We start from the raw sequence: 25093 nt of genomic DNA, 5'->3' as shown, positions 1-25093 counted from the left end.
ATTTCAGAGTGAGTTCAAGACGGGAAGGAGGAGGGCTCCCAGGGACAGCAGGTTCAGATAATTCATTGGAGGCATTTTGCTAAAAGAGGAGCAAAGGGGCAGCAACAGGTAGAGAATGTGGGGCCAAAGGAGGTTTTTATTCTTAGTCTTTTTTTGGTGGTTGTTTTTTCAAATGGGTGAAATTCAGTAGAAGCTAAAATTAACGAGTGTAATCTTCACAGGGAAATCCCAAAAGTTGACAAGGGATGGGGAGCCAGTGTAAAAATGGCAGGATTTGCCCTGGCTGGTGTGGCTCAGTGGATCGGGTGCGGCCTGCGAACCGAAAGGTCGCCATTGGATTCCCAGTCAGGCACATGCCTGGGCTGCAGGCCAGGTCCCCAATTAGGAGAGTGCGAGAGGTAAACGATCGATTTATCTCTCGCATATCGATGTTTCTCTCGCTCTTTCTCCCTCCCTTTCTCTTTCTTTAAAAATAAATAAATAAATAATAATAATAATAAAAAGGCAGGATTTGTCTTGGAGAGAATCAGGGCGCTCGGTGCCAGAATTACTCCCTCTTTACTGATGGGGAGATCATTTGGCTGAGTCCAGACAGCTGGAATACGGTGGAACGTAGGCTGGAAGCGGGGACTGCAGGGCCTTGGAGCATCCACTCCCTAGCACTTGGACAGAAAAACGCCAGGAGGTGGGGTGGGGAGGTGGACCTACCAGCGAGGGAGCGGAGCCTCTGCCTTCGCGGGGTTACGGTAGGCGAGGAGGCGGGTCCTCGTGCTAGAAGGGGGGAGAAACTTGTTTGGGATCTGTTCCCAGATGGTGGACCCCGGGCAGCTGGTTCGTGACCCCCCACACCCAGCCAACCCGAAGGGCTGTACAGCACGGATGCAGTGAAAGGCGGACTCGATTTGGAAGGGCCGGAACAAGGGCCTGCAACGTAAGCCAATGGAAGGCCGCGGAAGGTGGGCCCGAGAGGGTCTTGGCAAATGGCAGACGCCGATGGGCGTGGCTGCCTGTGAGAAGGGCGTGAGGCTTGCAGTGCGAGTCAATGAAAGGTGAGAAAAAGAGATACTTGTGTCCTGGAGCGTGACTACGACTCTGCGCACGCGCGACGGGCGGGACTACAGGGCGCTGCTATGTTCCAGGGAGGAGCAAGGCAGTTCGCCCGGGTCACGTGACTCGTAGGGCGCCGAATTCCTCTGGAGTCAGCGCATTTTCCTGTAGATGAAGGTTGAAGTACTTCGGGGGTTGGAGAAACAACGTGGTGCGACCTCACCTTGATTCGCGGCCTGGGGTCAGGGTCAGACTCGGGCCCCGGCTCTTGGTCGGGGCGGGGCCTGGATGTAGAAGAGGGTAGCGCTCGCCAACCTGAGGGCGTGGCCTCATCGTTCTTAGTGACGTAGACGGGTGGGCTCTCCACCGGGGCCGAGATTCAACACCTTGACGTAAAAGAGAGCCAATCCATTGAGTAGTAGGTAAGTGGGGAAATAACTATTTTGAAGCCCTGGTAGTCGCTTCTACCTGGTAGTCTCCAAGTTTAGGTGGTAGTGGCGATGTAAGCGTGGGAGCCTAGCGTTGCGAGGGACTCGGTCTGGATCCCGAGGGGCGTGGCCTGACTCCGTTGTAATGGCCTTGAACCCTGAGGGGTGTGGCTCCGGCCTGAGTTTAGTTGTGTAAGGGGCCTGGCCAAGTAGAAACTCCGGGGAAGAGGCGTGGCTCGGGACCCTAGTGGGCGAGAGGGCGTGCTCGCTTATATGGGTAATTTATGTTTGTGTTCAGGCCCTGTAACTCCTCTTTCTCCTTTAGGTGTCACCTTATGGAGACCTCTGCGGCCGCCGCCCCTGCCGGGAGCTTTTTCCCCTCCTTTGTACTCCTGGTCTGCGGGACGCTAGTGGCTGCCGTGCTGTGCGTAGCGCACCGCCTGGGGCTCTTTAATCGGTTGATGCACAAGGTGCGGGGACACCGATGGGAGACGAGCTGGGGGGCAGCCAGAGGAGGACTGACCTCTGCACGCAAGGGACTGTCGGGAGATTCTTTCCAGGGCCCTGCCCCCATTGCCAAGCAAACGGGCCCTGGACTTTGCTTTGTAAGAGATGATGGGGAAGTTAGAGCTGCCCGGATGTTCAACACCCTCCTTCCCTAGAGGGCTCGAGTCCTTTTCACAGCACATTGCTTCTTGACCATGCTGGGGTCATTGCTGCTGCTACAAAGGCAAACACCAGAGGATGTGGCCGTGACAGTTGCTCTCTGCTGAGCTCATTGCTTCAGAGGGATTATCTCGTACCCAACAAGTCCCTGAATAGATACCTTTGTTTCTGTCTGCATTTTCCTCAGAGAAAACCGAAACTCAGGGAGGTTGTGTGGTAACTCACTTCAGATGACTCTTTGGGGAAGAGCTAATGCTGCAGACCTGGCTCTGAACTACTTGGCTCCTCTCTCAGAAATTTACCCCTTCCCCAGTCTTTCCTCTCCTAGCCTGGAGCAGCCTTGACCCCTTCCCAGTACTTGGTTGTCTAGACAGAAGCAGTGCCACTGGCCTTGAGGACTTGTGGAGCTTTAGGGCAAAGGCCTCTGGTGTTTGGGGCTGTGTGGAAGCTGGGGCTGGGAGGCTGCTCCCACTGCCAGGCACTTGGTGGCTGGCAGCCTGTCAACTGGGCCTAGCCCAGTAAGTGGAAGGGAGCCTGGAAGGCTGGAGTCAGCAGTCTGGCTGCCAGGCCCTGATATTGGAGGGCAGGCAGTTCTGGAGTCAGAGCTGATGACCTGTGCCTTGTGCTATTGGCCAGCCTCCCCTGGGTGTTGCAGAGTCACCTTCCCCTCTCTCCCTGCCTGCCCTACCATCTCCAGGCGGACAGTATTACGGAGCAGGGTGCTTAACAGTGTGGGTTTCATGGGACTCTGACTCTTGCCTGGGCAAGTTTTAAGAGGGTATACAGTTGATCCTTGACTAACATGGGCCCAGTTATGTGCTGACTTAAAAAAAAATAAATACAGTAAATATGTTGTCCTTATGATTTTCTTAATAATACCATTTCTCTCCTAGGTTATTTTATTGTAAGACTGCAGGATATACTACATATAACCCACAAAATATGTGTTAGTTAACTGTTTATATTATCGATAAGGCTTCCAGTTAAGAGGCTATTTGTAATTAAGTTTTGGGGGAGTCAAAAGTTATCTGTGAATTTTTGACTGTGCAGGATGTCAGCACCCCTGCCCCCTGTGTTACTCATGGGTCAACTGTAATGACGTGAGGGTCTGGTAAGATGATGTGTTGTCCCCCGCCCTCCGACCCTGCTCCCTCCCTCCTTCCTCACCCCTCTTTCCACCTGCCCTGGCACCCTTGCCCTGGTCCTTGACAGTCTTGTTCTTCCCCTTCATGGGCTCAGGTGGACAAGGAGAGCATCCGGCATGGTGGGGAGAACGTGGCTGCCGTGCTGAGGGCCCACGGTGTGCGGTTCCTTTTCACACTGGTTGGTGGGCATATTTCCCCAGTGTTGGTGGCCTGTGAGAAGCTGGGCATCCGTGTGGTGGACACGCGCCATGAAGTCACGGCCGTGTTTGCTGCTGATGCTGTGGCCCGCTTGACTGGTGAGGGCAGAGCAGAGAGGGCTGGGGGCTGAGATGGTGGGAGTCTTTCAGGGGCAGGGTTTTTGGGGGATGGCCAGGAAGATGGGCGTGGGTGCAGAGGGTGACAGAGTCTGTGTTCCAGGGACGGTGGGTGTGGTGGCAGTGACGGCGGGCCCTGGCCTCACCAACACTGTGACGGCGGTGAAGAATGCTCAGATAGCCCAGTCCCCAGTCCTGCTTCTGGGTGGGGCTGCCAGTACTCTGCTGCAGGTGCTCTGCCCTCAGGAGGTGGTGGGGGCTCCAGGGGAGCTGGAAGGGCTCACTTACATGGTAACTCCCTTGAACCCCTGTCTCCACCAGAACCGGGGCGCACTGCAGGCCATTGATCAGATGTCCTTGTTCCGGCCACTCTGCAAGTTCTGTGCTTCTGTGCGTAGGGTGCGGGACATCATGCCCACCCTGAGGACTGCAATGGCTGTTGCCCAGTCGGGCACCCCGGGTAGGTGGTAGAGGGCTGGGTAGTGGTAAGGTCCTAGGGACTGGGGCCTGGGGAGACATGGCTGGCTCAGTGTCCTCCCTGCCCCTGCAGGCCCAGTGTTTGTGGAGCTGCCCATAGATGTGCTGTACCCCTACTTCATGGTCCAGAAGGAGATGGTGCCAGCCAAGCCGCCCAAGGGCCTTATGGGCCGCATGGTCTGTTGGTGCGTAGCCCCAATCCCACCATGCCCTCCCTTCTTCTCCTGCAACCTCCTGCTAGCATTTATCCCTCCTTTGACCCATTCATTGATTTGACCATCAGTTGAGAGGAACCAATTCTGGGAAGAGCATTCCAGGTGGAGGGTATAGCGAATGCAAATGTCCTGAGGCACAAACCACTTGGTTGGGAAAGCAGGGTGGCCTGTGTGGCAGCAGCAGGTGAGCAAAGAGGAGAAAGGCAGGCACTGAGTTTAGAGCATGGCCCACTGGGAGTGCCGCAGTTTTATTTTCAACCTGAGATCCATTGAGAAGCATTGCAGGGCCTCAGTCAGAGGTGTGGGATACCCTGATGCAGGTTTTTATGTGTTCCCTTTGGCTGCTGTTGGAGAACGGACTGTGGTTGGTTGGGTGGAAGTTGGGAAGCCAGGAGAAGGTGTGGTGGTCCTGGGATGAGAAGTGATGGTGACCTGGGTCTGGGTAGTGGCTGTGGGATGCAGAGACATGGATGGACCACATATGAATTCCTGGAGAAAGGACAGTGGGTCCCTGCAAGCCTGTGATGTTGGGCTCACTTGGGCTTTGAGTGGCAAGTGGCCAGGATCTAGAGAGAGCAGGGTAGTGGGGCTGACCTGGGACAAGCCTGAAGGTTTTCTTAGAAGAGCTAAGGAGTTTGAGGGGTGCTTCCTCCAGTTCAGCAGATAGGAAGGGGTCACAGCTTGAGTGGAGGTATGTCGTAGTAGAGGTGGGCCTGGTTGAAACAGAAGGAGGTAGAATCAGTTCTTCTCTTTCTATCCCCTCCTCTCCACGTCCCTTCCCTTTGCCTATCCTTGCCCCTGCTCCTTCCAATCCTCCTCCATATGGTTAGCAAGTGCTGCTATATGCTGGGTACCAGGATGGGCATGGGTGACATCTGTGAACAAGACAGACAGGTCCTGAACCTGGGGCATGGGAGGTGTGCCTTGAGGGGCAGCTTAGGGGGTAGCGGTTTTACTCAGTGTCTTTTCTAGCAACCCTTTGAATTAAGGTATTTTAGGTGTTCGGTAATCCAGCTTCTTAATGGCACATGAGGAGTCAGCCTGAAGCAGCCTTCAGCGCTTTACACAGAGTGATGTGCCATCTCCAGTGAATGAAATGAAAGTCCAGAGACAGGCGTTCAAATTGCAGGACTGTCGCTAACTAGCTGTGTTAACTTGAGCAAACGATTAACCCTTCCCCCACCCCCATTTTTTATTGAGATAAAATTGACAGACAGCCCTGAATAAGTTGAAGGCGTACAGCATACTGATTTGACTTTCGTATAACATGATTAAACCTTTCTTGACTTTAGCTTCCTGATGTGTGAAATGGATGTTGCCTGCTTTTCTCTCTCTAGACAAAGGGTCTGTGAAGAATAAAAGGATATCGTTTTCATAGTGCAAATGCTGAAACATAAAAAAAACCCATTATTACTTTAAATAAGAACAGGGCTTGGTCCAGTGTCATGTCAGCTGTAAGGCAAGGTGTCTCCTATCCTTCCTTCAACATGGTTAGGGAACCAGAAATAGAGAGGGGGTTCGGAGTCCTAACACATAGGAAGTGGTTGTTCGCCACACCTGAGAGGCAGAGTTTTTAAGTGCTTCCGTTCTGTAGCTGTGACAGCCTCTTTGCTCCCTGGCCTCCCCCAGCCTCCTCTCTCTCAGGCTTCCCTCCTCAGCTTCCTGCAAGTCTGGCTCTTCTCTTGCCTTTTTTTTTTTTTTTTAAATCAACTTTTTAAAAAGTTTTCAATTACAGTTGACATACATTATTATATTAGTTTCAGGTGTACACCCCAGTGATGAGACATTACGTAACTTTCTGTGATCATATCAGTAAATCCTAACACCCATCTGACACCACACGTAGTTGTTAGAATAATACTGACTGCATTCCCTGCGCTCTACTGTATCGTCCCTGACTGTTTTGTAACAACCAATTCATACTTCTCAATCCCTTCACCTTTTTCACCCATTCCTCAGCCCCCTCCCATCTGGCACTTGTGAAAATGTTCTCTGTATCATGAGTCTGTTTCTCTTTTGCTTTTTTATTTTGTCTTTTAGATTCAATTGTTGATAATATGTATTTTTTGTCATTTTATTGCTCATATTTTTTTATCTTCTTTTTCTTCTTAAAGACGACCCTTTAACATTTCATATAATACTGGTTTGGTGATGATGAACTCCTTTGGCTTTCTCTTGTCTGGGAAGTTCTTTCTCTGTTCCTCAATTCTAAATGATAGCTTTGCTTGGTAGAGTAATCTTGGTTGTAGCTCCTTGCTTTTCATCACTTTGAATATTTCCTGCCAGTCCCTTCTGGCCTGCAAGGTTTCTGTTGAGAAATGAGTTGACAGTCTTATGGGAACTGCTTTTTAGGTACTCAGCTGGTTTTCTTTTGCTGCTTTTGATTATCTCTTTGTTTTTAACCTTTTGTGCTTTAATTGTGATGTGTTGTGGTGCCAGCCTCTTTGGGTTCATCTTGTTTGGGACTCTCTGTACTTCCTGGATTTGTATGTCTATTTCCCTCACCAAGTTAGGGAATTTTCCTGTCATTATTTTTTCAAATAGATTTTCAATTTCTTGCTCTCTCTTCTTTTGGCACCCCTGATTTGGATGTTGGTACATTTAGAGATGTCCCAGAAGCCCCAGGCAGGAGATGTAGGCCAAGATCAGCTGCCACCTGTGTTCTGCCCGGGGCCACCTGACATGAGCTACAAAGCAATATGCAGATGGCTGCTGCTTGTGCTGGGCTTAGAGGTGCTCATGTGAGGCCAAGCTTTGAACCAAGGCTGACTGCCACTAGTGTTAGGCCTTGGGCCACTTAGTGAGAAGTACAGGGCTTGCTGAGGCCAGATGCTGCTTGTTTGAGAGATTTTAGGAAAATCTGAAACATGAGCCAAGACAGGCCATTTGTATGGAAAAGCCCCTGGAAACAGCTTGGGAGGGCCCGAAAGTTGGGTGAGGCCAGGCCTCAGGGAATCACTAGGGTGGGGCAAACCTTGTGAGTCAGGTTGAGGGAGTCTCAGATATGGCACCAGCCTGCTGGCTCTGTGGGGGGAAGGCTCATCAAAGCAAAGATGGCCTTTGCCAGCACTTCTGTCTGGGAGAAAGCTGCCCCTCCAGCTCTTCCCTGATGCCAGACAATTTAGTTCCTCCCATATGTCTCTGGTGTTCATTAAGTTGCTGCCCCAGTGCTGGAGCTCAGAGGGAGTGAGTCTGAGTAAGTTGTGTGTGGGCCCTTTAAGAGGCACTTCCTGGGGCTCCAGAAGCCCTCGTCTCCCTCAGCCATAATCCCTGCTAGACTTTACAGCCAGAAGTTATGGAGACTTTTCTTCCTGGCACTGGAACCCTGGGCTGGGACCCTTCGCTCCTCAGGGGGACTTCTGTAGCTGAGATATCCCTCCCAATTTTTATCTGCCACATGTGGGTGTGGAACCAGCCCGTTTTGTATCTCTGCCCCTCCTACCAGTTTCAGTGTGGCTGCTTCTTTAATTCCCTAGTTGTAGGACTTCGATTCAGCCAGATTTCAGGCAGTTCTAAATGATGGTTGTTCTGTAGTTCAGTTGTAATTTGATGAGGTTGTGCAAGAAGGCAAGTAACCAGGTTTTCCTGTGCCACCATCTTGATTGGAAGTGCTGTGCCATTTCTTTCCATGTTGGGGTCCCAGTGGTTCCTTTTTTGACCTCTTATTCTCTGCAGTCTTGACTCCTTCAAAGAGGAGAAGCTTCTGGTTCTGATTGCGTCCTGCCAACACCCACGTGTCTGTTTTTGGCCATATTGGATGTTCTTGAGGGCGGAGCTGAGCAGGATTTATGTGTATCTCCAGAGCCCTGCACGGGGCTTCATGGAGAGTTGGGGCTCTGTGACCCAGTGAGTAAGGAGACAGAGAAGGGGATGTCAGAAGCCAGAGAAAGAGGAAGGCTTACTGATGATGTCAGTAGCTCCCGTTGATGCTTTTGCCAAGTGCTTTCTATCCTGAGTGAATAGATCATTAAACCTTGGTGGGGGAGGTTCCTTTTTACATTTTGCAGAGCAGGATGCTCGGAAAGGTTAAGTCACTTGATGAAAGTCACACAGCTAGGAAGCAGCAGAGCCACCTCCACCTGACCCTGCAGCTATGGCCCTGATCCTGGGACTCATGCCTGTCACTTGTTTCTGAGGGTCTATGTCAAGTTTAGGTGGTCATCAGAAGCTTCTGAGGGAAACAGGCTACTAGAGACTGGGCAACTGGGGTTTATCTGTCCCTGGGCCACTGTTCAACCAACCCTGTGCCTGTCCCACTTCCCTCCTGGCCCCTTTCTTCCTTCAGCTCCCCCTTCAGCTTTAGTTCCTTAAACCCAGTAAGGAATCCTGGTAACCACCCCTTCCTCTCCTCTTTGCAGGTACTTAGAGAATCACCTGGCCAATCTCTTTGCAGGAGCCTGGGAGCCTCAACCTGAGGGGCCCCTGCCTTTAGACATTCCCCAGGCACCTCCCCAGCAGGTAAGTTGCCTCTCTTCCGTGGCCAGGGATCCCCACCTGGCAGGATGGCCTGTCCTTTAGTCAGTATTGGGGCCTTGATCTTGGGAGCTGATGGTGACTCAGGGTCAGCTCTTTGAGCTCCACCTCTTGTCCCAGGTTCAGCGCTGTGTGGAGATCTTGAGCCGGGCCAAAAGGCCCCTGGTGCTGCTGGGGAGCCAGGCCCTACTGCCCCCGACACCTGCTGACAAGCTTCGGTGAGAAGCTTTAGCCCTGCCTTTACTATCACATTCCTGGTCCCTGGTCCCTTGGCGCCCTATGGGGATGGGCAGGCCCTTGGCCACTCTCACCTCTGTTTACCTCAACCTACAGGGCTGCCATGGAGACCCTGGGTATCCCCTGCTTCTTGGGCGGGATGGCACGGGGGCTGCTGGGCCGAAACCACCCTCTCCACATTCGGCAGAACCGCAGTGCTGCCCTGAAGAAGGCAGACGTTGTCCTCCTGGCAGGTGGGCCTTGGCCTCCCCCCCACCCTTCCCTTTCCCTATGTCCAGGACCCTCCTTATCCTCTGACCCTGCCCCTCCTAGTCTGGTACTTGCTGGTTTCACCCCTTCCCCTTTCAAGGGTTTTGAACAACCCCGAATTTGAAATTCAGGCGAACTCTTGCCAGGTTGTAGTTGCATGGTATGACCCAGCTTTGCACGAGGGAGGACACAGATGGTGGGCCCCTGTGGAACTTTCTGCACAGCAATTACATTTGTATGTGTTATACAGCATTTATACTTTATACAGCACATACACCTATGGCATACACATTTTCACATAAAGTGCCTTGAAGCCTTTCAGACACATAGTACTTGTATCAGTTAGCTATTGCTGTGTAATAAGCATTCTCACACTCAGTGCTTTAAAATGCAGTTATTTCTCAAGGCTCACCTACAGGTAAGGTGGTAGTTTTTCTGGTTTCGGTGGGGCTTATTCAGGGGTCTACAGTCAGGGAGGCAGGAGGGCAGCTGTGCTGATCCAGGCTGGGCTGGCTCAGATACCTGGGGGTTGGCAGAGGCTGTAGCTGGGCTAGCATGGCCTCAGCTAGGATTCTGAGTTCTCATTCTTCCCTACCTCCTCCTCCATGTTCCTCATCACCCAGCAGGCTGGCCTGGGCTGGTTTAATTGGTGGAGGATGAGAAACATGTAGGGCTGAGGGAACAAGGTTATTTAAAAGAGAGTGTGGAAGCTGCAAGCCTTATGGAAGCCTGATCTCAGGAATGCATGCCAGCATCCCTGACACATTCTGCTGGCTGGAGCACATCCTGAGGCCAGCCCGGGTTCAAGGGCTGGGGAGCTAGAGTCATTGCAGGAGGCACTGGTCCAGGGAGAGGTGAAGAACGGGTACCCTTTTGTATACAGTCTGCCGTGGTGGATTAAATTAGGTAGTGGGCACCCCCAGGACAGTGGCCTTCCATCCACTATTCCCCTATCACCCACCCCAGGAATTGTCTGTGACTTCCGCCTATCCTATGGCCGTGTCCTCAGCCGAAGCAGCAAGATCATCATTGTCAACCGTAACCGGAAAGAAATGTTGATCAACTCAGACATGTTCTGGAAGCCCCAGGAGGCCGTGCAAGGTGAGCCCCTAATGCACCCACATGTGCTCCTTTTGAGCCCTCTCCTCCTGGCTTCTGCTGCAGCTGGCTTGAGCTGGGTTCTGGGTCTGGACTGTACCCTAGGGGGCACCCAGTCAGCCAGAGATGTATTTTTGGCTCTCAGACTGATGGGTGCTTCTGGATAAACAAATGGTGGGTGTGCACTGGAGGGGAGGCCTGGGAATGTGCATGTGATCATGTTGCCTGGCTGCAAACCATCTCATGCTGCCTGCTGCTGTTGCGACAGAGAGCTCACTTCTTGGCCCCTGAGGCCTCTGTCATCGTGTCATAACCCCACTACCCCTGTCCAGTCTTCTGCCATGGCCTTTCTGTGTCCTGCTTTGACCTGCCCATCATTCCAAGGACGTTGACTTCTCTGCAGTGTAGGTGACAGGAACTCTTGTCAAGCAGAGAAATGGCACCATTTCATTTGTGTTTGGGAAGGTCCACTATAGCAGCTGGGTGGGCAGCGAGTTGGAGAGGAGCAGGCAGTGTCAAGGGGTCTTTGAAACAGGGTTGGGTTATTTAAGAAATGACAAGGCCTGGATTGGAGATGGATGGGGAGGAGCAGCTCAACTTCTTTGAGCCTCCAGAATATTCTTTCTTTCTTTTAAAGATTTTAAAAATAGACATTTAGAGAGAGGGGATGGGAGGGAGAAAGAGGAGAGAAACATCAGTTGGTTGTTTCTCACACCCCCCCAACTGGGGACCTGGCCCATGTGCCCTGACTGGGAATCAAACCTGTGACCTATTGGTTCTCAGGCTGGCACTCAATCCACTGAGCCTTACCCGCCAGGGGCGGGATATTATTTCTGAATGGAGATGATGAAAAGTACATCATCACCAGCTCGTGTATTTGTTCACAGGTACTCCGCATGCCTGGGTTGTAGAGACATGCTTGGCAGATGGAGGTGGTTTTAGTGATATCTTTCAGAGGAAGAGTTGCTAGGACTGTATGGTCTGGGGTGTGATGGAAAGGCTGGCAATGAGGTTGGCTTGGGTTTCTAATCTGCTTTGTGCATCTTGTTTCTCCAGCCTTGCCCTCCCTCTCATCCCAGCTGCCTTAACCTGGTTCCAGAGGCTCTGGGGTGCGTTTTGCCTATTTTGCCCAATAAGCACCCCTGGCCTGCCTCCATGCCTCCTGCTCCAGTGCTGCTGTTGGCTTCCTGCTGTCTTTGAGCTTCTGGTGCTGGAAGGGCAGGAGGAATCCATCTCTCTACAGCTGTGCCCTCTTCTTTCTCCAGGAGACGTGGGTTCCTTCATGTTGAAGCTGGTGGAGGGCCTTCAGGGCCAGACATGGGCCTCAGATTGGGCAGAGGAGCTTCAGCAAGCCGACCGGCAGAAGGAGCAGTCCTTTCGGTGGGGACTGGTGGAGTGGCCATGGAGGGTGGTGGGTTCCCAGTAGGGTGTGCTGCTGGGCCTGCTGACCTGCATTGCTCCATTGCAGGGAGAAGGCGATGATGCCTGTAGCCCAGCACCTGAACCCGGTGCGGGTGCTGCAGCTGGTGGAGGAAACTTTGCCCGACAACTCAATTCTGGTGGTGGATGGCGGGGACTTTGTGGGTACTGCCGCCCACATGGTGCAGCCCCGTGGCCCCCTGCGCTGGCTCGATCCTGGTAAGGAAGGACCTACCCCTGGGGAATTTTGTACCATTCAGGCCCCTTCATACCTACATTCTCTTCATTTCCTAGGGGCCTTCGGGACTCTGGGGGTTGGTGCAGGATTTGCACTTGGGGCCAAACTGTGCTGGCCAGATGCTGAGGTGAGTCAGGGCACTGGAGGCAGGAGTCTTGCTGCTTTCTGGGCCATGAACTACCCCAGCCATTTCTCTCCCACCTCAGGTCTGGTGCCTTTTTGGGGATGGAGCTTTTGGGTACAGCCTCATCGAATTTGATACCTTTGTCAGGCACAAGGTAACCAGGCTGCCCCAGGGGAAGGCTGGGGGTTCTGGGAGATGCCATCAGGGCTGGGCTGGGGAGGGAGTTGCTTCTGTCTGGTGGAGGTCCTATCTCCATGTCCTCTGACTGGCCAAGCCTTGGGGCTGAATGTCATGGCCTGGCCTCATTTTCTCCCTGTAGATCCCAGTGATGGCCTTGATAGGGAATGATGCTGGTTGGACCCAGATTTCTCGGGAGCAGGTGCCCTGTTTGGGCAGCAATGTGGCCTGTGGCCTGGCCTACACTGGTGAGGGGTCTGGCTTGGGGGTGCTATTTCTGGCCTTGCTGGGTGTGTGTTCCTCCCTTGGGCTGGCTGCATGGTGGGCTGGGTCGCTGCTACCATCTGACTTGACCTCCCCTTTTAGATTATCACAAAGCAGCCATGGGCCTGGGGGCTCAGGGCTTGCTGCTGTCACGGGAGAATGGGGATCAAGTGGTCAAGGTGCTTCGTGATGCCCAGCAGAAGTGCCAAGATGGCCACCCAGTCGTAGTCAACATCCTCATTGGGAAGACGGACTTCCGTGACGGCTCCATTGCTGTGTAGGGCCTTGTGGGTACCATCCCACCCCTGGACTGCCAGGCGGGTCTGGAGTCTCATCCTTGCCTGTTCTGGGCCTACCCCATGAGGCCCAGTGACCCTACAACCCTGCCTGAAGACAGGGGCTGGAGGGGTCAGGGCTGAGGCTCCCTAGAAGCACTGGAGAGCCCTGGGGCTTTTCTTTGTGGGCCCAGTTGTGCTCTTTTTCTGTCTTCTTACACACTGAATAAACCATCTGGTCAATGTGGGCCCAAGTACTCATCCCAGAACCTGTGCATATTGATTTATTGTTTACAAAGATGTGAATGAGGGGGGGAAGAGCGAGGAGACAGGAGGGGACCTTACTCTCCCACTGGAACTCTGGGACCCAATGAGGCACCAGTACTGGAGATTTCAGGGTGCTCAGCACTTTGAGCCCCCTTGCCCCCCCCGCCATGGTCCCTGAAAGAGCCCCACGCGCCTGCTGCAAAGATGCCCACGTACACTCATCCTCACACACAGACACACGCACGGAGGCAATAAATATGTTCCGTACCAAAGTGCCCCCAGCCTGACGCTTCAGGTGGGGCCCCTCCTAGAGGGAGGTCTCATAAGTGCTCAATTTCTTTAAGGATTGAGGAAGAATTGGGGAGGGCAAGGGTCAGCTGGGTTGAGGCAATTGTGGGGGTTTTCCCTGGGAAAGAGTGGGGAAACAGCTGTTTTTCTATAAGCCCCAGTCCAGTAGGGGCTGTTCTTGACCCCGTCCCAAACAGAGCCCCCTCATAGTCCTTGGACCCTCCAAGGGAGGGAGAGACAGAGTGCAGTGCTCAAAGCTAATACTGATTTGGTTGGCAGCAGCAAAAGAATCGACTGGGAGTGGGGGTGTCTCACCATCCCAGGGTGATGCTCACATTAACTGGTGTTTCCCCAGTAAAGGGGAGGCAAGAGAGGCCAGCCCAGCAAGCGGGAGAAGCCCTTGGTACTTAAGAGAGTTAAAACAGCTCATCCCAAAATATCCAGTCCCTGGCCTTTGCAACCAGTACCCAAATAATTTAGCACTGGAAATGAGAAATGAGGCTCAGCATCTGGCTGGCTAGTCACTAGGCAACTCCCCAGCAATCAGGAGCTATGCCTAACAGACTGGTCTGGCCCGTTTCTGTAGTTCAGGACCTCCTTATCAGAAGTCGGGCCCTTAGCAACTGGGGGCCTGCCCCGCCCAGCTTAAAGGCACACGTTGATTTGCTTAGAAAGTTCTCTCTCTAGGTCTAGGATGAGGGCGTCAAAGTCTTTGAGGTTCAGGTGCGGGTTGAAGGGCGCTTCGAAGTCATCCTCAAAGTCGGCAGCGCCGGTCGGCTCGCCTGCCTCCTCATCCTCATCTTCACTGTCGCTGCCAGTCACGTGGTCGTAGTCCGGCCCAGACATAAAGTCCCGCCCACAGGGCAAAAAGTCCCTCCCGCAAACGCTCCAGTCTCCAGCGTAGCGGTTGCTCGGGGGGCTCTCGGGACCGCCCCGGCCGCGGGGTCGAGTCACTACTTCGGGAGTCGCCAGCGGCAAGTGCAGCGGCGGCTGTGGTTTGGGCCGCAGGTACGGGGCGAAGCCCGGACCCTCTGGGGACCTGCGGGGATCTGTGGAAGGAGATGGGGGTGGGGGGGTGGGGTTTGTGATGACATTACGCACAGCAACGGGCAGCCAAGCCTGTGATTGGCTACTTAGGTAAACAGGCCCCTGACTGGTTTGTCGAAAGGTAAAGCCTCCGACCGATCATGACTTCATTGGTTAAGCTGGTTGCTTAGGCAACCTGATTGGCCTGTTACTAGGCAGCATCAAGCATGGATTGGCTGGATCTGAACTGTTTACTCTTATGAGGGGGCGTAGCTTGTTTGAAACCCGGGACTCTGATTGGCTGCAAGAGAAAGCATTCCCTCAGCGGCCTGGCCCGGATTGGCGGGGCAGGACGGGGTCGGACTCACCTGGCCACGCCTGCAGCAGGTAGTGCAGAACTTCGATGTGACGCTTGAAGTCTACGGTGTTTGTAAGGCCCGGGCCAGAGCTGCGGGTGCGGGACCTGCCGGGATCCTGGCGCGCCGGCAGCAGCACGGGCCCAAAGCACACTGCCAGGTTCTGCGCGGTCATTCGGTTGTGGGCGTGGAAGGAGGAGACCAGGCGCAGGTGGTCCAGAAGAAGCGTCAGTGTGGCCTGAGAAAAGAGTTGGGAAGGCGTGAGGGAAACTTAGGCGCCTCAGAATGGGGAAACTGACGTTCAAGGTCTCATTGCTGGGAAATAACGGAGCTAAGCCTTAACCGTTAGGTATTAGTGTCATGATCCCATTTTGCTGGAGGGGAGACCAAAGGTAACAGCTTTGGAATGGCAAAGCTTGGACTTGAACCCGCTCCTCTGTATTTTAGGCAGGGTTGGTATTAATCCGATTTTACAGATGAGGGTATTGAGGCACAGAGGATCCAGTCTTGTCCAGGATCCCACAGCCAGGAACCTTCCTTGTGGTATGTTGACAGACCTGTGTTCAGAGTCTGTGTTTTGTTTTTATCCTCACCCGAGGACATGCTTATTGATTTTATAGAGAAGGGAGGGGGAGAAACATCCATCAGCCGCCTCTTGTAGGTACCCCAACTGGGGACTGAACCCACAATGTACACATGTACCCAGGGAATTGAACCTGTTACCTTTTGTTTACAGGACGATGCTCCAACCAACTGAGCTACAACCACAATGGCCAGGGCTAGAGCCTGTGTTTCTGATATAATCTGGCTGTGCAACCTTGGTTAACTCACTCAACTGCTTTGGGTCTCGGTTTCCACATTTGTTTAGTGGGGATACTAATAGCATCTTCTTCCTTCCTTCCTTCTTTCTTTCTTTCTCTCTCTCTTCCTCCCTTTCTTCTCCTTTCTTTCTTTCCTTCCTTCCTTCCCTCCCTCCCTTCCTTTTTTTAGCATCTACTTTCTGATGCCATAAACTCATGGGCATCACCGGCCCAGGCATGGACGAAATGTTCTAATGTCAGCCCACTCCCTGTCCCACCCACTCTCACCTGGGCCCAACTCACCCTCTCCACATCTGGCAGGCAACTGAGGAGCCCACGGGTACCCTCAGCGCTGGGGGGAGCCCGGCTTGGGGGCCCTCGGGCCATGGCCTCCAGCACCACTTGATAGAGGGGCTGAGTGATGAGTGGGTTGGGCAACTCCCGAAGATAATCCTTGAGGATGCCTGTGGACACAGGGCCCACTCTGGTCAGGGCAACCCTGGCTTCTGAGGCTGGAGGGGTCAGCTGGGTCTGGGAGGGGGGAAGAGGAGGACAGGTGCTGCGGGAAGGTGAAAACAAGGCCAGACAGAAGAGGTGAGGTCCCAGAGGGGCAACAGGGACTGCCATGCGGTGAGGGTTGAACGAGGAACAGGCTGGGGAGGGGTGGGAGGGAAGAGGCGTGCTGACCAGTGATGACATTGATATCAGGGTACAGGTCCTCTGAGAGGCAGACAGCTGCACTGTCCCGCTCAAAGGCATCCCGAAGTTCTTTCTTCACAGCTGCTGAGCCGCACAGACGGTATAGCCCCACTACCTAGGTGTGGGAGCAGAGGGGATAGCTTCTTGCTGGGGCCACAGATTGATCAGAGCACAGTGGGGTGGGGGCTGGAGTTCTGGCTCAGGGTGGCAGTTGGCTAAGAGGTTGGGGGCTAGCTGCAGCCACAATGGCTGCCTTCCTGCTCCTCTGACACCTGTCATAGGGTCCCCACCTGGCTGTCTGGACAAGCTGGACCTGTAAACCCTCTGCTTGGATCACTTGTCTTGATACCCACATCCTTTGACTTAGGAACATCTGACTCCTCATCAGCTTACTTGTCACCTCCTTTAGGATGCCTTCCCTGACTACCTCAACCAGCAGGTGAAGTCCTGCTCTAAGCTCTCCCAGCTTCTTCACTCTTGTCCCAGCCACAGTCTTACATTTATGAATTATTGGAGTCATGTCTTTTCTGCCATGAGACTCTGAGCTCCAGAGGGTTGGGATCCTGTGTCACTTAGTAGGTAGATGACCCATAGGTTCTGGGCTAGGTACTATGGTCTAGGGGGGCCTCCTGACCTTGTCTAGGCTGGGATTGGACCTCAGAGTATCCCAGATAGGGTGGGGATGGGGGAAAGGCCTGGCCTCTGTGTCCTGGGTAGTGGATCTGAGGTCTGGGGGCTAGCTGGGGTGTGGGGCAAAAGGCTCACCCGCAGCCCTCGGCGCTCGATCTGCCCAACACACTTCTGAATGATGAGGGGCACCTGGCCTGGGGGCTGCTCCCGCTCCACCAGCAGACGCAGGGGCAGCCCAAAGACACGGGGCTCAGCTGTGCTGGGTGCTTCCTGCTGCTCGGAAAGGGTCAGCTTGGCATATAGCAGCCCCTGGGGCTCCAGGCGCACAGCCAGCTGCTGGGCCTGACACCCTGAAGACATAAGGGGACTTGAGTGGGGTCTGTCCCCGCTGGCTCCTGTGCCTTGGCCTCCTACTCCAAGCCACACCCCCACCCTGGGTTAGCGCCCTGGGCACTCTGCAGGAGGGCTGAATCCTGTACCCTACCGCTTCTCCCTGGGGCCATGCATCCTACCTCGGAAAACCGTGGGAAGCAGCACAGTGCCCTGGGCACAGGGCCGGTGCCGCCGCACACAAGGGTCCCACACCAGCACAATGGCTCGCAGTAGTCGGGCAGCTTCGAGTTCCAGGTGGAAGGTGTGGTCCAGCCGCAGAAAGTCTGGCCCTCCGCGCAGCGGCCCGGTACGGGCCCTGGCCACCCCATCCACCTGCAGCAGGCAGCAGAGGTCTCTCGGGGTGGCCCCAGGTGCGGGCCGCAGACCCCCCAGCCCATACAGATGCAGGCTGAGGCGGCCCCAGAGTGCGGCAGGGGGCGCCCGGGCTGATGGGCCCACCTCGTAAGGCTGGAAGGCGGTGGGCGACGGGGGCCCCACTGGACGCTCTGGTGAGTCACCATCACTGAGGTACCCTGCGCGCAGGCCCCGAGCGCCCCCCGCCACTGCCGCCCGCCCGGGTGTCCCTACGCTGCTGTCCAGGTGGTAACGGCTGATGACGGAGCCAGCGGGGGCGGCCCTTTCGCGCTCTCTGCCAGCCCGCGTGCCCCGCAGGCTCAGGCGGCGCCGTAGTTCCGGCAGCTTCTTCATTTTCATGGAGAGGCGCCTGGCAGGGCCTGGGGACTTGGTTCGAGAAGCTTTGGCTGGGGAGCTGGCAGGGGCCACACCTGCGGGAACAGCAGACCTCAGGGTTCAGCAACCTGGGCTTGGAATGGGGCTGAGGCCTGTGGTCATCTTGGGGAGCCAGGGTGGAGGGTTAGGATGGGGGTGGGTGAGGCTTGTGCTCACCTTGTGGGGCCAGGCTCTCCGGCTCAGCCAAGCCTGGCTGTGGCCCTGGGGGCTCAGATGCTAGGGGTCTGGGGTCCTCCTCAGGGATGGGGTTGTACCAGATCTCTCCAGCAGGCTCCCCACTGCCAGGTGCCCCAGACCCCAAAGCAGCCTCCTCTGGTGGCTTGGCCCCGCCCAGCACCCATCTTCGACTGCTGGACTCCAGGCTCTGCAGGTAGGCTCCCCGTGAGGGACTTCGAGATGCCTCAGGGCTGGGGGGCCCCTCTGCTCCAGCCTGAGACCCTTCGAGGGCTTGGGGCTCTGGCTCTGGAGGGCTGGGCTGCGGCCGCTGGACAGGGTGGCCTGATAGAGAGTGAGGGAGTGAGACCCAGCCTCCCTGCTCCACAAAAGAGAAGCCCCAGCCCAGGCTCTTCCCCTGGCAGTGGTTGGGATGTTTGTTTGGAATGGGATTGGTTACCAGCTTAGAGTCCACTCCACCTTAGTCCTGAGGTCCCTAACGTCCCTCTGCCTCCAGCCTCAGGGGGTCCTGTGGTGGGGTTCTGTGTTCCTAGCTCTGATTCTCCACCCTTCTCAGTGACCCTGGCATGGTGCCCTGACCCTGTCCCTTCTCACTGGGTGGCTTGGGGCAAGTCCCTTCCCATCTCTGACCCTCAGTGTTGTCCTGTGACATGGGGGGATTCGATGCTCTCTCCAGGGGGGCTTCAGGGAGCTAGGCGTGGGGAGCACTTCCTGGGCACCCGGCTTGCTCGCTCGGAGACAGGAGCAGGCACCACAGCGAGCACGAGGTCTCCCTTCCTTCAGCATGTCCTCGCCCCGCGCCCCCTCCAGGCCTACCTTCCACATTCTGCCCCTACAGGGGAGCAGGCCATCTCGCCACCCAGCCCAGAACCCATGGTCAGCACCTTGGCGCCTCCCCTCTCCGACATCCCAGGCTGTTTCCTGTGTGTGTTTGTGCGTGGGCACCCGGTCCCATCTCTCAACTCTGGGGATCTTTGGGAAGGGCCGGAGGGAAGGTCAGATCCAGGAGTCATCTGGCCTCCCTCCTTTAACTCCTTCCTTCCCCGGACTTCCTGCCCTACGCAGCTCTCATTTCTTGAAGGTCTCATCTTGCTTGCCGGCAGACTCCCTCCACCCTCACCTCTGATTTCCATTCCCCAGGACTCCCTCCCGGGTCTCTATTAGGAGCATAATCCAAAGAGCTGTTCAAGTCACTTAACTAACCAGGGGCAAATTACCCAACCGCTCGGTGACTCAGTTTCCCCACCTGTATCAAGGGGACAGTTTCGTGGGGCTGCTTAAGGTGGATGCAACTGCAGTCATTGGGTAATAGGTGAGAGGGGAATGAGGGCTGCCTCCTGCAGAATTGCGCCCCCCCCCGCCCCCCGTCTATCCTGGGTCTCCAGGGCTCTGGGTGCCCCCTGCCGCGACTGGGCTCCAGTGTCCCAGCTTCCCATCCCCTCCTCCCTCCACTCTCCAGGCTCTCCGTTTTGGCCCCATTTCCTGTCAGGGGCGAGGCCCCCTCCAGGGCCTCCCAAGGAGTCCGCAGCGCTGGCATCACCGGCTACGCGCAAGTAACGGTCCGCGCCCCTCTCCCCACGGTCCTTTCCTTCCAGGACCCCTTCCCGCCCCGGATCCCCCACTCCAGCCCGCAGAGGGCTCCGAGGGGCTCCCCCTGCCCCTCCAGCAGACTCTCCTTGGGCCCCGGGACCCCCTCCAGACGGGGCGGGGCTTGGTGCCCTCTCCTTCGGCCCCCTGTCCCGCTCACCGCGCTCCTTCGCGTCCGACTTTTTCCGGGGAAGTTTCTCCCGGCCCCGCAGGCGGGAGAAGGTTTTCCTGAGTAGTGGTTCGGCCATGCTGGGGCCCCGGCCGGGCCGAGAGCGCCCTGGGTCCGGCTGCGCCGCCCCCCGCCCGGCTGCCCCGCCCGGCCGCCCCGCCCCGGCAGCCCCGCGCCCAACGCCAGCAGGAAGCGCATTCCGGGAATGTTTGGCCCAAACTTTTTTTTTTCCCCTTCCCGCGGCCTGAGCGAGCGATGCTGGGAGTTGTAGTCGCTCGGGCGGGAGGGTAGGGAAGGGGGGCTCTGGGCTGCCTTCCTGGGCTCCCACTCCAACAGGGATATATCGTGGCGCAGCCCGGGGCCCTCGTCTCCCCTCTTTCCCGCTCTCCCTTGGTGATCACTGGTTCTCTTGGCTTTACCTCCAAAACACACCCTGCACGTATCCCTTCTCCTGCCTCCATCCGCTGCTCTAACCTGTTGTAAGCCCTGACATCGCCCCTTCCAAAGGCACCCCTCTTCCTTCGTCTCCTGGATACTACCCTGGTGCCTTCCTCCTCCCCAAACCCAGTTACTACCGCTGTTTAACAAATCACCCCCAAGCGCAGTGGCCTCAAACAGCCATTGCAAGATGCTCTCGGATGCCGCGGGGCAGGAGCTGGGGCAGGAGCTGGGGCAGGGCAGAGCCGACCCTGATCGTCCCTGCCTCTCAGTCGAAAAGACTCCAAGGTTTAGAGGTGACACAACAGCTAGGGGTCGCAAGCGTCCGGAGGCATCACACTCGCAGGCCCGCAACTGCAGCCCGCTGCGGGCTGGGGCGGCTGGGGCACCTGCGCGCACCCGCCCAGGAGGTGGGCGGGCTTCTCGCACAGCCTCCCACCTCCACAAGAGAACAAGGCAGAAGCTGCATTACCTTTCCTGACCCACCCACCCTCCAGTATCACACTGTGTCACTTCAGGCACCAGATTCACGGGGAGGGGACATAGACCCATCTCTCTCAAGATGACCTTGTGCAAGAGGATGTGGGTCGGGAGATATTGTGGTGGTGGTCTTGGGAAATTTAACCCTCCTCACCCTACATTCCATTCTCCACTCAGTGCTCAGAGGGGACTTAAAAAGCCGGAATCATACCGTGGCACACCCCTGCTGACAATCTTGTGACTGCTCACCCCACCTAGGATAAAGTCCAGATTCCTACAAATAAAATCCAGTCCCAACAAAATTTCTGGTGTCATCCCCTTTGGTGTCCTCAGCGCTCGCCTCAGCCTCATCTCTGGGACTCCTTCACATCAAACTGCTCCCACCCCAGGCCCTTTGCACATGCAGTTCCCTCTGCCTCAGAAGCCTTGGTTCTTCTGAAGCTGCCCCTTCCTCATCCTTGAGTTCCAGTGGCACCTCCTTGGGAGGCCCTCCCTGGCAACACGCCACCATCTAGTTATGATTACATCTCTGTATTTCTTTGAATACTTGTTACAGCTTGAACTTAAAAGTACCAGTAATAGTTTGTTCTAGTTTATCTTAGTTTATCTGCATCCTGTCTAGACTGAGTCTCCACCGGATGCTTGTCTGTCTTGTTCACTGCTGTTTCGGTAGGAGGTCAGGTGCCAGGTGATGGAGTCTTGGAGAGATAGGGTGGGCAGGATGCCTGGACAGAGAAGGTGTGTTTGCTTATAATGCCTTAATGTAGGTCTTTGTGCTTATCCTACTTGAGTTCTTTGAGCTTCTTAGATATGTAGATTATAGCTCTCGTTAATGTTGGGGAGTTTCTTGACCATTATTTTCCTTCAATTATTCTTTCTGTCCCTTTCTCCTCTCTCTGTCTGGGAGTCCCATTGTGTGTATGTTGGTGTGTGTGGTAGTGGCCCACAAGCCTAAGAGGGCTCTGTTTCTTTTCCTTGGATGTGTGTGTTTGGGAGGAGTCAGGCTGGAGAGGGGTGGGGTGCATCCCATCAGACCCCTGCCCAGATGTTTTTGAGGCAGCTGCTGATAGTGGGGAGAGAAGCTGGGGATCAAGACAACACCTCTTCACAAGTCCAAGGCAGAGGATCCCGGGGGGTACCCCAGAACCTCAGGGGAACTGAAGACTGATGTGGGGGTGAGGACGGCCCTTGGCCCCACCCATTTCACATCAAATGATTGAAAAGCAGCCACATGCCGTATCAGTATTTATTATTTTTCATGGTACACCTTTTGGGAAGTTTTCTGTACTTTTTCTGTTACATTTATTTGGCCAGATGTAGCTCATATAGTTCACAGTTGGCTATGGTTCTTTCTCAACAGTCAGAAATTATTTATTTATTTAGTTTCAGAGAAAAAGGGAGAGAGAGAGAGGAGAGAAGGAAATGTCAATTCGTTCCACATATTCATGCATTCATGGGTTGATTCTTGTATGTGCCCTGACCGGGGGTGGAACCCATAGCCTTTGGTGCATGAGACAACACTCCAACCAACTGAGCCACCTGGTCAGGGCCAGGTGAGGGCGGACATTTTTGACAAGTGAGAACGAATGATGTACACACTGTGTACAATGCAGTGGTTATGAATACTACAGTTTCCACTTTCTGACATTCGTCTGGATTCTGGTGGTTGCTCTTTGGATTTTGGAGCCCCTGTCTGTGTGTTTTCTTTCCCGCAAATGTTCTCACTGGCTGAGGACGGATGTGCTGTGCTTATGGTCCCCGATGGGTAAACACATCAGCCCCCAGCACGCACAGGATGTGTTGAAAAGAGACATGCAGGTGGAGGGGCCGAGTTTGAGTGGGGCTCTGTGTCTCTTGTGGCGGGCGAAGGGATTTGGTGGGTAAGTGCGCCAGCTCCCTCACCCCTCGGGTGGAATGACTGAGGAGTATGTTCCACACTGACCCCCAGAGGTCCGGCTGCCCACCGTGGGAACTTGCATATCAACACACTCTTAACCAACTTCGTTCTCTTTCCAGTCTCATCTCTCCGCCCCCATTCCAGCATTTCCTGGGTCGCTTCCCAAATAAACTACGGGCACTTGAATCTTTGTCTCAGGGTCAGCTTCTGGGGGACCCAGAACATGCAGATGTTCTCTCTAGGCTTCAGTTTCCTCCTCAGGCCCAAAGGAGGACTAGCTCCCCCTGTTTTCAACGCTGCAGGGTGGGGCATGTGGGGTGGGGGCTAAGTTCCCTGTCCCTGCCTCCCAGGGTCCTTAGTTCCTGGGGCATGGAAGGTGGAGAAGGTTATGGCAACCAAGTCCCAGCTTCTGCACGCGTTGTCATTCCCTGTTGTCCCTGCCCCTGGCATCTTCCAGGGTGAGGAGATAAGTGCTGCAGCTGGGAGCCAGCTCTCAGAAGCGCCCAGGAAAAGGGGGCTGCCCAGAGATGTCCACAGGGCAGTGCTGGGGAGCTGGAGGGAGAGGGAGTGGTCCAGTCACCCCGAGGCAGCCTCCTGAGGCGGGGTGTGGTGTCGCTGGGGAGGCAGGAAGCAGGGTGGCCTATCTTAGCCAGAGCCTCCTCGTGCCCCTTGGAAAAGCCCGGTCAGGGGGCTATGGAGCTGAAGCTGAGCTGCAGGGGGTTACCAGTCACCCTCCCTGTGCTATCCTTTCATCAGCTGCAGGCCTGCTGGGCTCTCCTGTTGGCCAGGCCCCGGCATACATCCCGCTGCTGGCCACCTGCAGCCATGCCAACAGCTGCCCTGGGGCCTCACTTGCAGGGACTGGGGTGCTAGTGTGGCCAATCTATTGGGAACAAGTGGCCTCAGGTGGGCAGGGAGGCAGGAACCCCAGGTCATTTCCCAGCTTCTCCCTCCTCCCTCCTGGGTCTCTGGACTCTCCTACACATTCCAAAGAAAGGTCTGGCCCCTACTAGCTCTTGGGGGGTGACCTCTAAGCCCTCTTTGTATACCTGGAGGCCATGCCAGAGAGTTATGCTAGCAGTGTGAGTTTTAGGGGGTGCCTTGGCCACACTGTATCCGTTTGCCCTCTGGAGGGCCCAGAGACTGAGTAACTAAGGTGAGCCACGTGGGTGGTCAGCCATGTCTGTGTGACTGTGATGGATTGAGATGTGCCCCACCCCAACTTCATATGTTGAAGTCCTAACCCCCCCAGGAACCCAGAATGTAAGTGTATTTGGAGATGGGGGTCTTTAAATAGGTGATTACATCAAAATGAGGTCTTTAGAGCAGGCCCCAACCCAGTCTGACTGGTGTCCTTACAAGCAGAGGGGATTAGGGCCCCGGGCAACAAGGAGGAGGGGGACTTTCAGCCTCCAAAGCTGTGAGAAAATAAATGTCTGTTGTTTAAGCTCCCAGGTCTGTGGTGTTTTGTTGTAGCGGCCCTTGGAAGCTGTGCGGTGGCCACGCCCCAGTGGGAGCCCTGGGCACGAGGACTCAGGTGAGCTTCCCTGGCCCGTGGCAACTCACATGCACTGTCGCACACTGTTGCTGGGGAATGAAGTGCTGCCCACCCAACTCTACGGGGAGGACCATGGGAAGCTTGTGCCTCGTCCCTCCTGGACCCCATCCCAGGTGCTTTTTATCTTTTTTGATTTTAATGTGTTCTTTTTTCTGTAATAAACCATGAGTATAACAACTTGGCTGAGTTCTGCCAGTCCTTCTAGTGAGTCACTGAACCTGTCGGTGGTCTCGGGGACCTCCCACTATGCAGGTTCACAGAGATGGTAGTGACCCCCAAATCCCTGGCAAATATACACTTGGGGGTAGGAGCTCCCCCTCCAGGATCTTGCGTGCAAGTTTCACTGAGCCCTTCCTTTTGCTTTGCCGGCAGGGGCTTTGCAGACACTTCTGCCAGGAAATCTACCTTTGGTCCCCCACCCCTAACCCCCTGAGGGCCACCTGGGGTGCTCAGGACTTGAGCTGTCCCAACCTGCAGTGTGACTTTGGGCAAGTCGCCCACCTGGGAGGCCATCCAGTCATGATGGAGAGAGGAGGGTTCAGGTTTTGGGGTCCTACTAGGCCAGATTGGAATCCCCCCTCCCAAATTCAGCATGTGGCCTTGTAGTCAGTTTTCCTCTTTGAGTTGCAGTGTCTGAATCTCCAAAATTGCTTTGAGTCACCCAATAAAGTCCCATATGGAGAAAAAGAAGTATTATTGTACTCAAAACTGTGGCCAGTGGCACTCTGCTCCTGCCGACCTAGATAAAATTGGCTC

At 55.1% G+C, this 25093-nt stretch overlaps 2 protein-coding genes across 3 annotated transcripts; one reads left to right on the top strand and one right to left on the bottom strand.

Moving 5' to 3' along the window:
• The first annotated feature begins 1122 nt into the window (after positions 1 to 1122).
• Positions 1123 to 13103, top strand: ILVBL (ilvB acetolactate synthase like). 2 transcript variants are annotated; one of them, XM_024560759.4, is made up of 16 exons: positions 1123 to 1469; positions 1801 to 1945; positions 3381 to 3582; positions 3704 to 3831; positions 3922 to 4060; positions 4151 to 4262; positions 8651 to 8750; positions 8886 to 8983; positions 9099 to 9235; positions 10218 to 10352; positions 11615 to 11729; positions 11818 to 11987; positions 12063 to 12133; positions 12213 to 12284; positions 12450 to 12555; positions 12674 to 13103. In XM_024560759.4, exons 2-16 carry the CDS (start codon positions 1811 to 1813, stop codon positions 12850 to 12852), a joined length of 1899 nt encoding a protein of 632 aa, XP_024416527.1. In that variant the 5' UTR covers positions 1123 to 1469; positions 1801 to 1810; the 3' UTR covers positions 12853 to 13103. The 2 variants fall into 2 exon arrangements, with proteins under 2 accessions (XP_024416527.1, XP_071075315.1); XM_071219214.1 differs by having other exon boundaries at positions 1199 to 1214.
• Positions 13104 to 13114: 11 nt separating this feature from the next.
• SYDE1 (synapse defective Rho GTPase homolog 1) lies at positions 13115 to 20147 on the bottom strand. Its single transcript, XM_053911280.2, has 8 exons — positions 19956 to 20147; positions 18191 to 18532; positions 17425 to 18069; positions 17048 to 17262; positions 16271 to 16397; positions 15887 to 16047; positions 14796 to 15021; positions 13115 to 14450 (listed from the first exon to the last, which is right to left on the bottom strand). The coding sequence occupies exons 1-8, from the start codon at positions 20041 to 20043 to the stop codon at positions 14047 to 14049; spliced, it is 2208 nt and encodes a 735-aa protein (XP_053767255.1). The 5' UTR covers positions 20044 to 20147; the 3' UTR covers positions 13115 to 14046.
• Between the last annotated feature and the right edge of the window lie 4946 nt (positions 20148 to 25093).

This window comes from Desmodus rotundus, chromosome 9 (genome assembly GCF_022682495.2).
Source record: "Desmodus rotundus isolate HL8 chromosome 9, HLdesRot8A.1, whole genome shotgun sequence".
Classification (NCBI taxonomy): domain Eukaryota; kingdom Metazoa; phylum Chordata; class Mammalia; order Chiroptera; family Phyllostomidae; genus Desmodus; species Desmodus rotundus.
The sequence above is the reverse complement of the archived record's forward strand: the minus strand, read 5'-3'. Positions and strand labels throughout refer to the sequence as shown.

Bases quoted from the DNA above. Each gene is read 5' to 3' on its own strand.
- SYDE1 (XM_053911280.2), bottom strand. From the start codon at position 20,043: ATGGCCGAACCACTACTCAGGAAAACCTTCTCCCGCCTGCGGGGCCGG. The intron at 16,048-16,270 runs GTCAGCACGCCT...CTGTGTCCACAG, and splicing joins TGATATCAATGTCATCACTG to GCATCCTCAAGGATTATCTT. The intron at 14,451-14,795 runs GTGAGTCCGACC...CTCCTTCCACAG, and splicing joins CCTGCTGCAGGCGTGGCCAG to ATCCCCGCAGGTCCCCAGAG.
- ILVBL (XM_024560759.4), top strand. From the start codon at position 1,811: ATGGAGACCTCTGCGGCCGCCGCCCCTGCCGGGAGCTTTTTCCCCTCC. The intron at 11,730-11,817 runs GTGGGGACTGGT...GCTCCATTGCAG, and splicing joins CAGAAGGAGCAGTCCTTTCG to GGAGAAGGCGATGATGCCTG. The intron at 12,285-12,449 runs GTAACCAGGCTG...TTCTCCCTGTAG, and splicing joins ATACCTTTGTCAGGCACAAG to ATCCCAGTGATGGCCTTGAT.